The sequence below is a fragment of the Myotis daubentonii genome, chromosome 16, assembly GCF_963259705.1.
Source record: "Myotis daubentonii chromosome 16, mMyoDau2.1, whole genome shotgun sequence".
Lineage (NCBI taxonomy): Eukaryota > Metazoa > Chordata > Mammalia > Chiroptera > Vespertilionidae > Myotis > Myotis daubentonii.
In genome coordinates this window covers 40,711,316-40,723,819 of record NC_081855.1, presented here as the reverse complement: position 1 = coordinate 40,723,819, position 12,504 = coordinate 40,711,316, and the positions used below count along the sequence as shown (strand labels likewise).

At 42.9% G+C, this 12,504-nt stretch overlaps 1 protein-coding gene across 4 annotated transcripts in view; it reads right to left on the bottom strand.

Annotated features, from left to right (window-relative positions):
- Positions 1–1,084: 1,084 nt before the first annotated feature.
- CEP112 (centrosomal protein 112) overlaps positions 1,085–12,504 on the bottom strand; it is a 298,077-nt gene continuing 286,657 nt past the window's right edge. For all 4 annotated transcript variants that reach the window (XM_059670060.1, XM_059670062.1, XM_059670063.1 and 1 more), the window contains 3 exons: positions 6,202–6,303; positions 2,809–2,873; positions 1,085–1,534 (listed from right to left, as the gene is read on the bottom strand). In XM_059670060.1, coding sequence (XP_059526043.1) covers positions 1,531–1,534; positions 2,809–2,873; positions 6,202–6,303 — 171 coding nt within the window. In that variant the 3' untranslated portion in view covers positions 1,085–1,530. The remainder of the gene's footprint in view (positions 1,535–2,808; positions 2,874–6,201; positions 6,304–12,504) is intronic.

Here is a 12,504-nt window from a genome sequence, read left to right as displayed (position 1 = left end):
AAATTAATCACGTGGCTGTAATCTTTCCCTGCGAGTACTAAATCCTAGTCTGAGATCATGGTCCTCATTGGACGGGCGGTTTTAACAGCATCTGCTATCAACTTGCTGTCACCTGGATAATTTTTAAGCTGGACTATGATTTACTGTATATGCAAGAAAAATCTCATCTTTTGAAGGGTGGAAACACATTTCTGGAGGTGGAATCAGGGTGAACATGACCAGGCAGAGAGCCGACGGGCACCCATGACTTCGTGCCAGAATGCCAGGCCTCCCACTGTTGGCCGCGAGGCAGCGTTTAGGCCCATGGCCCTGGCTTTGGAAGTGGCTTCCTTATCGTCTCCATGTCTCAGTTACAGTGCAAAAGAGGGTAATTAATCCTTGGGCAGCAAACAATAGAACTGGGCGTGGGAAAGAGAAAAGCATTTTGAAGAAGTGTAAATAAAAGTCTGGCCTTGTCCTTTATGGCAGCCCCGACGATGACAGCCCCGCCCACCATCCAGACGGTTAGTGCCTCAGAGGCACACCACAATGCAGTCCAAAGCATAGTGAGCATCCGTCCACTGCAGTTCACAATTTCCTCTGCAAATCAGGGCTAACCAATCACACTGAACAGCTCACTGGCCTCGGGCAGTGACAGAAACATCCACGCCTGGGAGCAAGACCACATTACCTCACCGTGAAAATGGGATCCATCGGACCCATCGAAGGTCATGGTGCCAACACTTGCCAGTGTGTTGGGTGTCCTTGCCCACGTGCTCCCACTAATATCATAATGAAAACCACCACCATGAAAGAGAGATCAAGGAAGTCACAATAAAACCATAGCTGCTCCTAAAATTCTTACACTCTTCTGCCCCTGGATCAGCTTAGAGACCAACATGACAAATATTTGGACAGGCAACCCAGGGGGTTTTAACCTAAATAAACACACTGCTTATGGATGTGATCCTTGCCACAACATAAGGTCTCCTCCCCGTCCCCCCCAGAGTATAATTTGAGATTGTCAGTACTTTCTAGGGAAAAATACCATGCAGATGTCATACTTGTTTTAGCAAACGAGATGCAACAAAATGTAGAAATAAAATTGACAAGTACAAAACAATGCTTTAATAAACTATGAATACGAACATGTAAACATGTTAAAAATTTTGATATGATACTACAAAACGTGATTTTGATCATATGCAACAGGTAAAATTCTATGCGATAACATTCACCAGACAAATTATAGGAAATCATTTCTTTTCCCAATATAAGCAATTCTCAGAACACACTCAAACACACACGGTATGAAGATAAAAGATAAAGGAGTGTTAAAAAAATAACTTAGGCGGACACAAATTAAACCACCCTAGTAGTATATGAGTGATGCACGTTTTTATGATCTTAATTACACTTAAGTATTAAAAAAAAGCCACTGATCTCACAGTTTACGTCACACTATGCAAATCTTCAAACCTGCTAGCAGTCCACAGATCAGTCTGGACACGGAAGCCATCTATGCTTTGTTACTCAGGTGAATCCTCACAGTTACCTGGAAATCCGAAATCTCAGTTAGGACCTGCTCTGGGTCTAATGGGCATGTCAGTTATACAATATGTTTTCATTCAAGAGGAGCTGAACGGGCCCTGGATAGGCTCTGGCTGGTGTGGCTCAGTGGTTGGGCATTGACCTGTGAACCAGGGCACATGCCTGGGTTGTGGGCTTGATCCCCAGTAGGGGGCGTGCAGGAGGCAACCAATCAATGATTTTCTCTCATCATTGATGTTTCTATCTCTCTCCCTCTCCCTTCCTCTGAAATAAATAAAAATATAGTTAAAAAACAAAAACAACAACAAAAACCAAAAGGTGGTGGTGTGATTCTGTCAGGGCACATACCCAGGTGGATCCCTGGTTGGGGCGTGTGTGGGGGACACCAAACAATGTTTCTCTCTTTATCTCTCTTCTCCCCTCCCTCCCTCCCCCTTCTTCTCTCCCCAAAATCAATAAAAACATATTTATAAAAAAAAAAAAAAAAGAGGAGCTGGATGGAAGGAGGCTAAAAATAATATCTGATATCAAAGTGTCATCATCTGTGCCCATGAGGAGCCAACTCCTCTCTACACCAAGCAACAGCACCTTTTGAGAAGTTCATGCTGCACAGGGTCTTACTTTAATGTAATGCTATAGAATGGCTCAGTCTTTCCCGCAGAGAGGGGGGCAGTGTGACTACATCAGCAGGTAAACGTGGTCTGTGTCACGATGTCTCTGGGAACCTCTGACAGAGGGTCCCGTGACTCCCTGAGAAGTACACCTGGGGCACTGAGTCGCTGGGAGTGTGGTGACATCACTGAATCACTGATCTCCCCCCTCCCCCACTCTCCCGCAGTTAGCGGCCCCTCCTCTTTTATCTGTTCTGGTCTGAGAACATCTGTAAGAGCTCCAATCGCCCACGGGACACAGGACTTGGGAGATGTGGCCTACCACTAAGAATTGCGTCATCTCGCTATCTTAAAAGGATCACACTGCCTCCTTAATCCTGCAACCGGGCTTCAAGACAACTTCTTGTCCTGACGACCCAAGTGAGGCCCGGGCTTGCAGACGCCTGCGGATTCTCTCATCTCCTTCTGATCGTCCTGACTAAGCACTGTGATTACAAGAGGTGGTGACTTCTCAAAGACAGGCTATTTACTAAAAATAAGCCTTTGTTTTTCAAAATTGATATGTTTAAGAATGTTAATGAAGACCTGATTGTCAAGACAGGAGACTCACAGGTGCAAACCACGCTAACCGATCAGCGATCAGCAGGCATTCTGATCACGGCCATACCTTCTGCCTTGGTAGGTGGTCAGCTCTTCCTGAAGGATGGACGCTCTCTTTTGCAGAAAGTTAACCTGGAGAAGAGGCCTTGTATGAGAGGAGCTGATGTGGCTTAAATAGCAATAATGTGCAAACAGTGTGATTCCCAGATGAAACTCAGAGGATTTGCTGGGTGTTACATTGTGTTTCTACATCGGATCACATCGCGTCCCCACTGAAAGCCCACCAGAGGCGACAGAATCAAGTTCAAATGCCTACGCAGAGCCATTGTGATCTGGCCTCTCTCTGCAGCTCCATCTCCCCTCACGCCTTCCCACCGTCCCTCACTTGTGTACCTGTTGGCACAGGCTGTTCCTCTTTTTGGAATAGTTGGCTAACTATCTCCTATCCATCCTCCACTGTGTGGTTCAAACGTCACTGAACTCTTTGACGCCTCCCAACTGCTCCCGCCCCAGCCTGGGCACCCTCGGGGCCCCTCCTCGGCATTCCTGTGCGCTACTCATCAGCACTGCTTGCACAGCCTTGTGGTTGTTTTCATATCTCTCCCTGAGACCTTGAGCTCTCGGAGGGTGAGGATGACATTTCCTCATCTCTGGCCCCCAGTTCCTTTCACAGGCCTGGGTGTGGAGCTGGTATTCCCCAGCTGGTGAATGAGTGAATGAGTGAGTGGAGAGAAAATTACGGCCTTCTGGAAACCTCAACCCAACCTGGGGATTCCCTGAGGTTGAAGACAGCATTTTGTAGTGGAAAGAGCCTGGGTTTTGTCTGGAGTTATGCCAACTCGGGTTCAATTCCTGCCTTGGCCTTTATGGCTCTAGGAAAGTTACTTAAAGTCTTGATGCCTCATTTGCAAAATGGGGTTAATGACAGACGCCTCCCAAGGTCATGAGGATGAGGTGGAGCGACTATCAGAACTGCCTCCCTAGTGCAGAGCTCACAGCTGGGGTGGTGGGGGATGGAGGAGGCTAGGTGGCTCAGCATATTCTCTGAAGTCAGACCTTTACAACGTGGTTTGATTATTTTGAAGCATAAATTTCTATTATAAATTCAAGAGCACCTTCTAGGACCAAGCAGAAACTGTTTGGGGATAACGTGTACCATGGCTTGATGGAATCAAGAGCCAGTGGTATTTGATCATTTTGGAATTGTTTACTCTCATCTCTTTGGTCTGAACTGAAACCATGGCAACGCTTGCTTCGGAGACATAGTTAAGCAGGAGAGTACAGCTGGCAGAACAGAGAAAGTGCTCACGCGCAAGGAGAGCACAGTCTCTCTAAGTGGGTCCATAGCCAAGCGCTCCCTCGGTTTCCCTTAGTTGTATTATCACCGTCATCTTAATTTTATCCAATTGCTCACATGATCCACAGGACAATGATAATGTTGACAGATGCTAGGATTGCACGTTTCAGCTTCCCTTCCCCCATGGTGCTTTGCAATCGGAATTCCAACAATTTTCAAAACACACAGGCACCTGTGCTTCCCACTAAATGTGCTCGCTCTGAGGGCGTGCCTCCCGCGCAGCTGCCAATGCTGAGGCCCAGGCAAAGGCTGGCTCGCTCTCTCTCTCTCTCTCTCTCTCTCTCTCTCTCTCTCTCTTTGGGTCAACATCCAGTTGGAAATGATATGAATGACAACAGAAGCCCTGCAGGTGGGTATCAGATTTCTTCCTTCCTTTCTTTTTTCTAAAAAACACTCTTCTGAAGGTGCCAGGCCTTACCTATCTGACCCTATGGAAGCTCTCTGACAAGGTTAATGGGTAAAACCACACTCCAGGGAGCTTTTCACCTAAAAAAGAGGAGGTAACCCTTCCTATGGCAGCACTCGCCTGTAGGACCTATTTTTACGCAGGGGCGAGCACAGCCAAACCTCTCAGCCACAGAAGCAGCCGTCAGCCAGCAGCATAGATAGAATGGACATTTCGTTTTCAGAGAAGAGGCTTTTTACTGAGGGAAACAGAAAAGCAACGGCTAAAATTTGCTCCACATTTTGTCTTGCACATGATAAATAGCTATGTGAGTGCCATCAAACTACATCATCTATTTCTGTTGAAAATACACTTACTGAGCACCTACTATGTGCCAGGCACCATCCATGGCACAGAGAGCAAAGACATCATTCCCTCATGGAGCCTTTCCCCACAAAAATGTGGTCTTTTAAAAAGAATTTTCTTAGATAAGTAACTTGCAAACCCATAGTTTGACTTTTCAGTTTCTGAATGGTGTCTTTTGAAGTACAAAGTTTTACATGTCGATGAAGTGCAATTCATCTATTTATTTCTCCTGCTGCTGTAATTTTGGTCGCTGAAAAAATACCTTATTTAAGGTACAAAGATTTCCCTTTTTATCTGAGATTTTTTCTTAGCGTTTCCTTCTAAGAGTTTTATAGTTTGGGCTCTTACCAGTATGTTTAGGTCTTGGATCCATTTTGAGTTAAGTTGTGTATAACTTGTAAGGGCCTCAGCTTCCTTCTTCTTCATGTGGGTTATCCGATTGTAATAGCAACATTTTTTTCTATCTTTTCCTCATTGAACTGTCTTGGAACCCTTGTTGAAAATAAACTGACCACAAATGTAGGCATTTTTTCTGGACTCTCAATTCTACTCCATTGCTCTGTATGTCTCTTCTTTAACCAATGCCACACTGTCTTGATTATTATAGCTTTGTAGTAAGTTTTGAAATTGGGAAATGTGAATCCTCCAAATTTATTCTTATTTTCTAAAATGGTTTTTGGCTATTCTGGGTCCTGGCTAGTGTTTTAATCAATCTCAGCCATATAAAGATTCTTAGAAATACAGAGGGAACATAGTTGATGTATGAAAAAATATACGTTTTAAATTTCTAAGTGTGTTAGAAATGGGAATATGTGAACTCTTTTTCATGTTAGAGTTTTTAAAAGCTCAGTAGATTATCGCTCATATTTTATTTTATAAATTACCAAGAACTACACACTTCAGCAAGAAATATTTAACCTAATTGTTTTAATACCTTGTTATTCTGCCTTGAATTTAAAATGCATTAAAATACAGCAGAATAAAAATACTCTGACTTCACTGTGCGTTGCTTCTCGCCACATGTACACACCCAGGAGTCAGCAATGTGCTAAGCGATGGCACTCTGGGCCTGGCACCAAGACTAAAAGGGTGAGGCTGCAGAGGAATGTAGACTGAATGATTAAAGTGACCATAAGTTTTCAATTTCAAGGGAGCTTTTAAGAAAATCTTATTGAGACAATGGGTTCTTAAACTAGTAAGAAAATGAAAAACAACAACAATTCCTTCTGGGTGCAGGCCATGCCATGGCATCACATGGGTTTCTGGCTTCACTTCAGGATGGACGTTATGTGCAAGTGTCTTTTCCGGATAAATCCCCTACACCCTCGGGAATGCGGGATTCTGGTAATTACCTGTGACTTCAGGGAGGAAATGGTGTCTTCAAGTTCTTGTCTTAGAGAAGCTGGCATCAACCCTTTGAATTTTGTTTCGTATTCTTGTCGTATGTAAGTTATCTAAAGTGGGGGAAAAAAGACAGCTTATTTATTTATATACACAGAAACAATTGTTTTGACTTTAACAAATCCCAGAATAATACCTATTCATCACAAAGATAAGTCTGTTACACGTGGTCAAAAACCAGATAATAAAATAAGAGAAAGCACAGTACAAACTCAAAAGGTACCCAGCTTGTCCTTGTGAGTCTGGGAGGGACAGTACCTGTACCAGCAATTTGTTTCTTTAAAACCCTTGGTGCCACCGTGTTTCATGTTGAAGAAGTACAATGCCTGCTCTCTCTTCTCCATCACGATGCACACACTGGACTAACCCATACCTTTTCTTGACCAGGATGTGGGCCATGATCACAACACACTGTGATTGGAGGACAATTCGCAGCCCGTCACTGCTTTAAGACATGTCCCCAACAGGCTAGGCACCTGGGCGCTCAACAGAATCCATATGGTTATGAAGATATGAATGAAGGATAATCTATACTACTGTCTCCAAGTCTCCGCACCGTGGGGAGACCAGAGTGCCCTCGTCACTGTGAGCGGCTCTAGTTCATGGGTTTCCCTCTCCCTCCAGACACAGTCAGCTCTGTGCTCAACAACTGATGGCCACAGGCTGGTAGGGGAGAGGTTGAGGGCTCATCCCACTCATCTCGCTCAGAGCTAAAGATAGAGACAAGTGGGGCAGGCGGAAGAGACATGCCCGGAGCAGGATGAAGAGGTCCATGAGTATGAGCATGAATGTGAATGTGTATGTCTCGGTGTCTTTATCTAGCTAGCTATCATTCTTTCTTTTTCTTCCTCCTAATCTGAGATGCGATAGAATTTAAAAATCCGTTGCATGGTGCTGTGTATGACTTAACTGAATATTAAAGCTGACTTGCAGTATATCTTGTAAATGATAATTCAGTGGACATATCTAGTAATGAAGGGATTACTGTGAAAATATGCATAACTAAATTCAGTTAGACAAGTCCATGGATTTACTGAGGATGATTTAAAATTACTAGTCTTTAATTCCCAGCTTTTTTTTTTTTTTTACTGAACTGAATTAAGAAAGAAATGTGTTCTAATCATTTCATTCCCTACTAAAAGCCCACGGTGAACATGCTAGAATATAATTTTTCACTTTTTGGCAAAGTGTTTTTTATGTTTTAATCTTGTGATTTATACCTAAAAGAAAAGCAAATAATGAAACATGATATTTCCCACTGATGCAATATTTGATTTTTCCCACATTTTCTTCTTGGACTTAAGTCTGATAGTTACATCTGTCAGCTGACTCAAATGAAAGGCAAATGCACAAGAAAACACATGCTTTATAAATCAGATCTTAAGGCCAACATTTATTGAGGGTTCACAGGCTACTATTAACTATATTTTTCTATCACTCAACATTGGCCTGAAATTTTGAGCTACTACTCCTTTAAAAAGGATACGTGTCTGCTTGTAACCTTGGTTGTTAAGAAAGTCTGCCCACTTGCCTGTACATTTGAAAGACTACTTGGCTGGGTATAAAAATTCTTCAATCCCACCTTCTCTCTAAGAGACATTTTTTCAATGTCTTCTGGTATTACAGATAGCTATAGTGAAGTCTGAAACCAGGTTAAATTTTTTTCCATATTGAATATGACTTTCTCTACTTGGCTGCCCGTGTGATTTTCTTTTTTTCTTTATTTTTATTGATTTTTAGAGAGACAGGAAGGGAGAGGGAGAGAGAGAAACATCAAAGAAAGAGCAAAGCACCAATTGCCTGCCTCCTGCATCTGCACACCCCCCACTGGGGATCGAGCCTGCAACCCAGGCATGTGCCTGACTGGGTTCGAACCAGCAATCTTCCCATGCACGGGACGCCACCAAACCTACTGAGCAACACCGGCCAGGACCCATGTGATTTTCTTTTTCCTTGATTCAGTAGCTTCACTGCGATATGTTTTGGTATTAATTATTCTGTATCAATTTTCCCAAGGCATCGTGTGTGCCCTTTCTATCTTTAAATTCAATTCTCTGAAGAAAAGTTTCTTCTCTTAGAATTATTTGTATTCTATTATTGTTCTGTGTTCACATTACATATGAATCTTTTCTATTTGCTTTTTTCTCCAAGAATACAAATTTTTCATGTATAGACTCTTCTTTGGTAATCTTCCATAATTATACTTTTATCTATTGTTTTACTTTCTTATAATTTTATATCTATTTTATATTTTCCTTTCATTTTGTGGGAGTTCCTTTAGTCTGATCACTGTATTTCCTTGGATGTTTTCCGTTATAATTTTTCTATTTTTGTTTCTTCTAATATGGTTTCAATCTCGGTAATCTTTTGATTTTTGTCTACTATTTTCCCTAAGATCTGAGAGATCACTTTTCATCTCTGTCTGTTGACTTATATCATCTTTAACCACATATCCCTTCTTTTTTCTTCTCTATATCCCCCCAGTTTTTTCCTTGACAGAGAGATATGTGAGCATGTTTTGTAAATGCTCTGATATCGTGAAGGACTGTTTGTTATAAAGAACTATACTTTGTCTGAACCTTCCCTCTGTTTCTTGGGTAACTTCCCATTTGATCTGTGTTTTTTATTAGCTTTTTTCTTACATTCCTTCTTTCTCTCTCAGTCTAGCAAGGACCTTATGTTAGTTCCCTTTTCTTTAAAAATATTAAACCTCATTTTTGAATGGAGTCACCAATATTGAGGTAGGGAGAGTACGAGTAAGCTCTTCCCGCAGGTTTGAGTGCTCTGGAGGTCAAGCCCAGCACTTAAACCCTTCAGTTGATACTTATAGTTTTCTTGACTCTTGCCCCACTTCACTTTTCACATTTGATGGTCTCCCTCTATTGGAGGCTAGGCCCCAGACAGCAGAAAATGGTTTGAGCAAGGTTGCTCTTTGATCACCACTATCCCTTCCATCACTTTTTAAATTCAGTATGCTCTATTTCCCAACTTTTACTGAGGATCTAGGCATTTCTACTTCCTGTCTACTCCTTTCTTTTTAGCTTTTATGATTTCAGTGAATCTGAGTGAACTTAAAATGAGCTCTTGGAAAATCTAAAATTACCTCACCTATAAGTGAGACTATCAATCAGAAAAATATTACTACTCTGAATCCTTAAACCCAAATCCAGAATTTAAAAATCATTATACCAAGCAGAACCCTGTTACTTTAGTAAAGTCATAGAAAACTGTAACCAATCTGGTTCACTCTGTTTGTGAGATGTTACCACCAGCAACCATTTATGGAGTATTTTCTATGTGCCAGATCCAAGTCTGAGTGTTTTAATAAGTGTGATCCTTCTGACAGCCAGGGAGTGAGCCCAGAGCCATAAGCCATGATTTGCATTCAGGGAGTCTGACTCTCAAGCACGTGTCCTTAGCCACCATGCTCTGCAGTTCCTCAGGCAGCCTTTCCAGATGCTGAAACGTTTCTCCCACCTCAGCAGGAAAGGGAACTCACAGACAGAGCAGTTAGAGCCGTTTTACCCCCGAAACACTGGTGTTCTCCCAAACCTAACCGGGGCTGGGGAAAGGCGGTGGGATGTACTACTACTTCATCCAGACATCCATCTAGTGTTTGCTCCATTTTTAAAAAGTGCAATATAACAAGGACAGCAGCAATTGGTTCCAATATGGCTTGGTTCCCCCATACACTCCAATTAGCATAACATTTTAATTTATTAATGATTTATGTAGAAGACTAATTTTAAAAATCTATACCAGCGCAAGGCACAAACCAAACTAAAATGAAAGTTCTACAAATCCCCCACACACGCACACATTTGAATTCAGGCAGTGAAAGCTATATCTAAGTGTGTCATATGGAAATATAAGAGGAAGAAAAGAATTAGCTTAGAGTCCTTTATATCACTTTTGACCTCTGCTACCACTTTTCTATCCCACCTCTGACTCTCCTTCCTGCCTGCTCACATGTGAATTGATCTAAGCAAAGAGTTTGATGGAATACACTTCCTTCACTAAGGGAGATCAAACGTTTTACATATAAATCTATTTTATTATTAGATGTGAGCATTAACTTTCATTAGTAGATAGTGTGTGACTAGACTATTAAATGAAGAAAAATTCAAAGTCTGTTCTCACTCGAGGACTTCTGGAAGGAATTCCTAGTACTGCTGTGGCTCATTTCCACTCCCACTGCCCTCAGAAAGCACCGTGTACAATCATCTGCTCTTCCACCTCCTCAGCCACATCACACCCAAGAGACATAAGCCTCCCTCTCTCCACAGGTTACTTCTCTCTCCACTTTCCTTCACATTCTCACCTTTAGAAAGAAAAAGGAGAACACCAGAGCACCATGACAAACAATGACATTCCGATGATGTAGTAAGATCTCTGTAAGCTGAGTGGACATGGTATTAATGTAACATGGTACCCATGTGACCAAAGATAGCAGTTTTTGCACCATGGCAACACACTGCCCATCTTGCCCTCGAAGGCAGAGCAGTGACAATATTTCCCTTAAGTTTAAAAATGGGGGATGAAGACTAAGAACACCCATGCCTGGAGTTCAGCATTCCACTTAAGTAAAAGTTATATCCTGGATAATCAGACAAATACCCATTTGCATAAATGAGAGACTACAAAGTATATAGAATATGTAGTTGACTCAAGTGAAGAGGGTCTTTGGAGATGAAGTGATGCTGAAAAAAGTAAACCTTGGAAATCTATAATTTCATTGAAAATGTGTAGGGAGAACTAAAACTTATTTAGTGGTGTTCTTATTTGAAAAACGCTGTATCAATTAATCAGGCCAACATGTCAAAGCTATGTCACCTCCTGCTGTGTAACAAACAGCAAGTGAGTGGAGGTGGCCGCTTTGCATAAACCACCTCTGGACGGAGCCTGGAGCAGGTTATTTTATTGCTTCAATGTACACAGTCCCGAGTTCACGCTCAACCAGGAGCAAACAGGGGAGCCATGTAGTGAGCTGTTGCCGGTAAGTTTTGTGGTGGTGTTTCCGCATTTTTTAAATGAAACGCATAGTCATTTATTATTGTATTTTAAGGTAAGAGTGAAGCAGTTCAGGAAAGTGACTGCGCCTGATATTGCCTTGCAAAGTCCAGACAAGCGTTCTGGGGGCCAGGCAAGCAGAGGAAAAGGAACCAAGTAAGGACCCATTGAGGTCATCTCGATGGCCACTCTCCCGCATCGCCCCTGGGACCGCTATTAAGACTGTGTATAATGACACAAAGCTGCTATGGATTCAGAACAGATTTGAAATCAATTTGTATTTTATACTTAAAACAACCTCCATGCACTTGGAAAACAGCAGAACCTGGTTCTGAGCCGTATTATATCTCCCGGCTACGGACGATGGTCGGCGTGCGGGGACTTTCTCAGGCCCTGCTGACAGCTCTGGCTCCCAGGCGGGAACCCCCGCTCCATGGAAGGGAAGGAGCTCATCAAAAGTCTCTCTCCATCCAGCCTGGATTTCCACCAGTTGGAAATGCGTGGAGGGTGAAGGGAGATATCAGATGCCTCCCTGCACTGCGGATTAGTTTATGCAGAACCTGTCCTCACACCAGGCTGAGCTGAAGGCCGTAACGCTGAGCTTGCCTGGTGGGTTGGTGGTAGGGGTAGGAGTTGGGGAAGGATCAGGTAGCCCTGGCACAGAGTGTACACTCTGAAGGAGGGTGAACATGGTGGGCACTGGAGTGGGGCTTGGGGTAGGTAGAGAGCGTCCAAAAGACACTGGCTTCTTCGGGGTAGTGAAAGGCGGTGAGAGGTGGGCAGGGTGGGGCACAGGGAAGGAGGCTGTGGGAAGGGTCACATACAATATAACAGAAATGGGGAGGATGTTTCTGAGGATGGGCCATTGTGCAACGAAGAGGTTTTGCAGGGGCTTTTTAGGGAAGTGAGCATATAGACCTTATAGGTTTATGTTTAATTCCAATGTGGTTTGGAGAAGAAGAGTGAAAGAAATAGCAGTAAAAGATGGAGCAAAACAAAATGCTCTCGTGCAGCTGGGAAGGAACACACTGCCTTCTGAGCAATTTCATTTGTACTGGGCCAAGGGGCTCTGTGTTGCCACAGCAACTGCCGAGAGAGCCGCTCTGAGGAGGGTGCTCTGTGATTGCAACGCATAAAGTGAAAACGGAAATAGTAACCGCAATTTTCTTAACAGCCTTTAACAGACTCACTTCCCCTCTTCCTCCAATATGGGTTTATCTTACGGCTCTTTATTCCAACTGGTG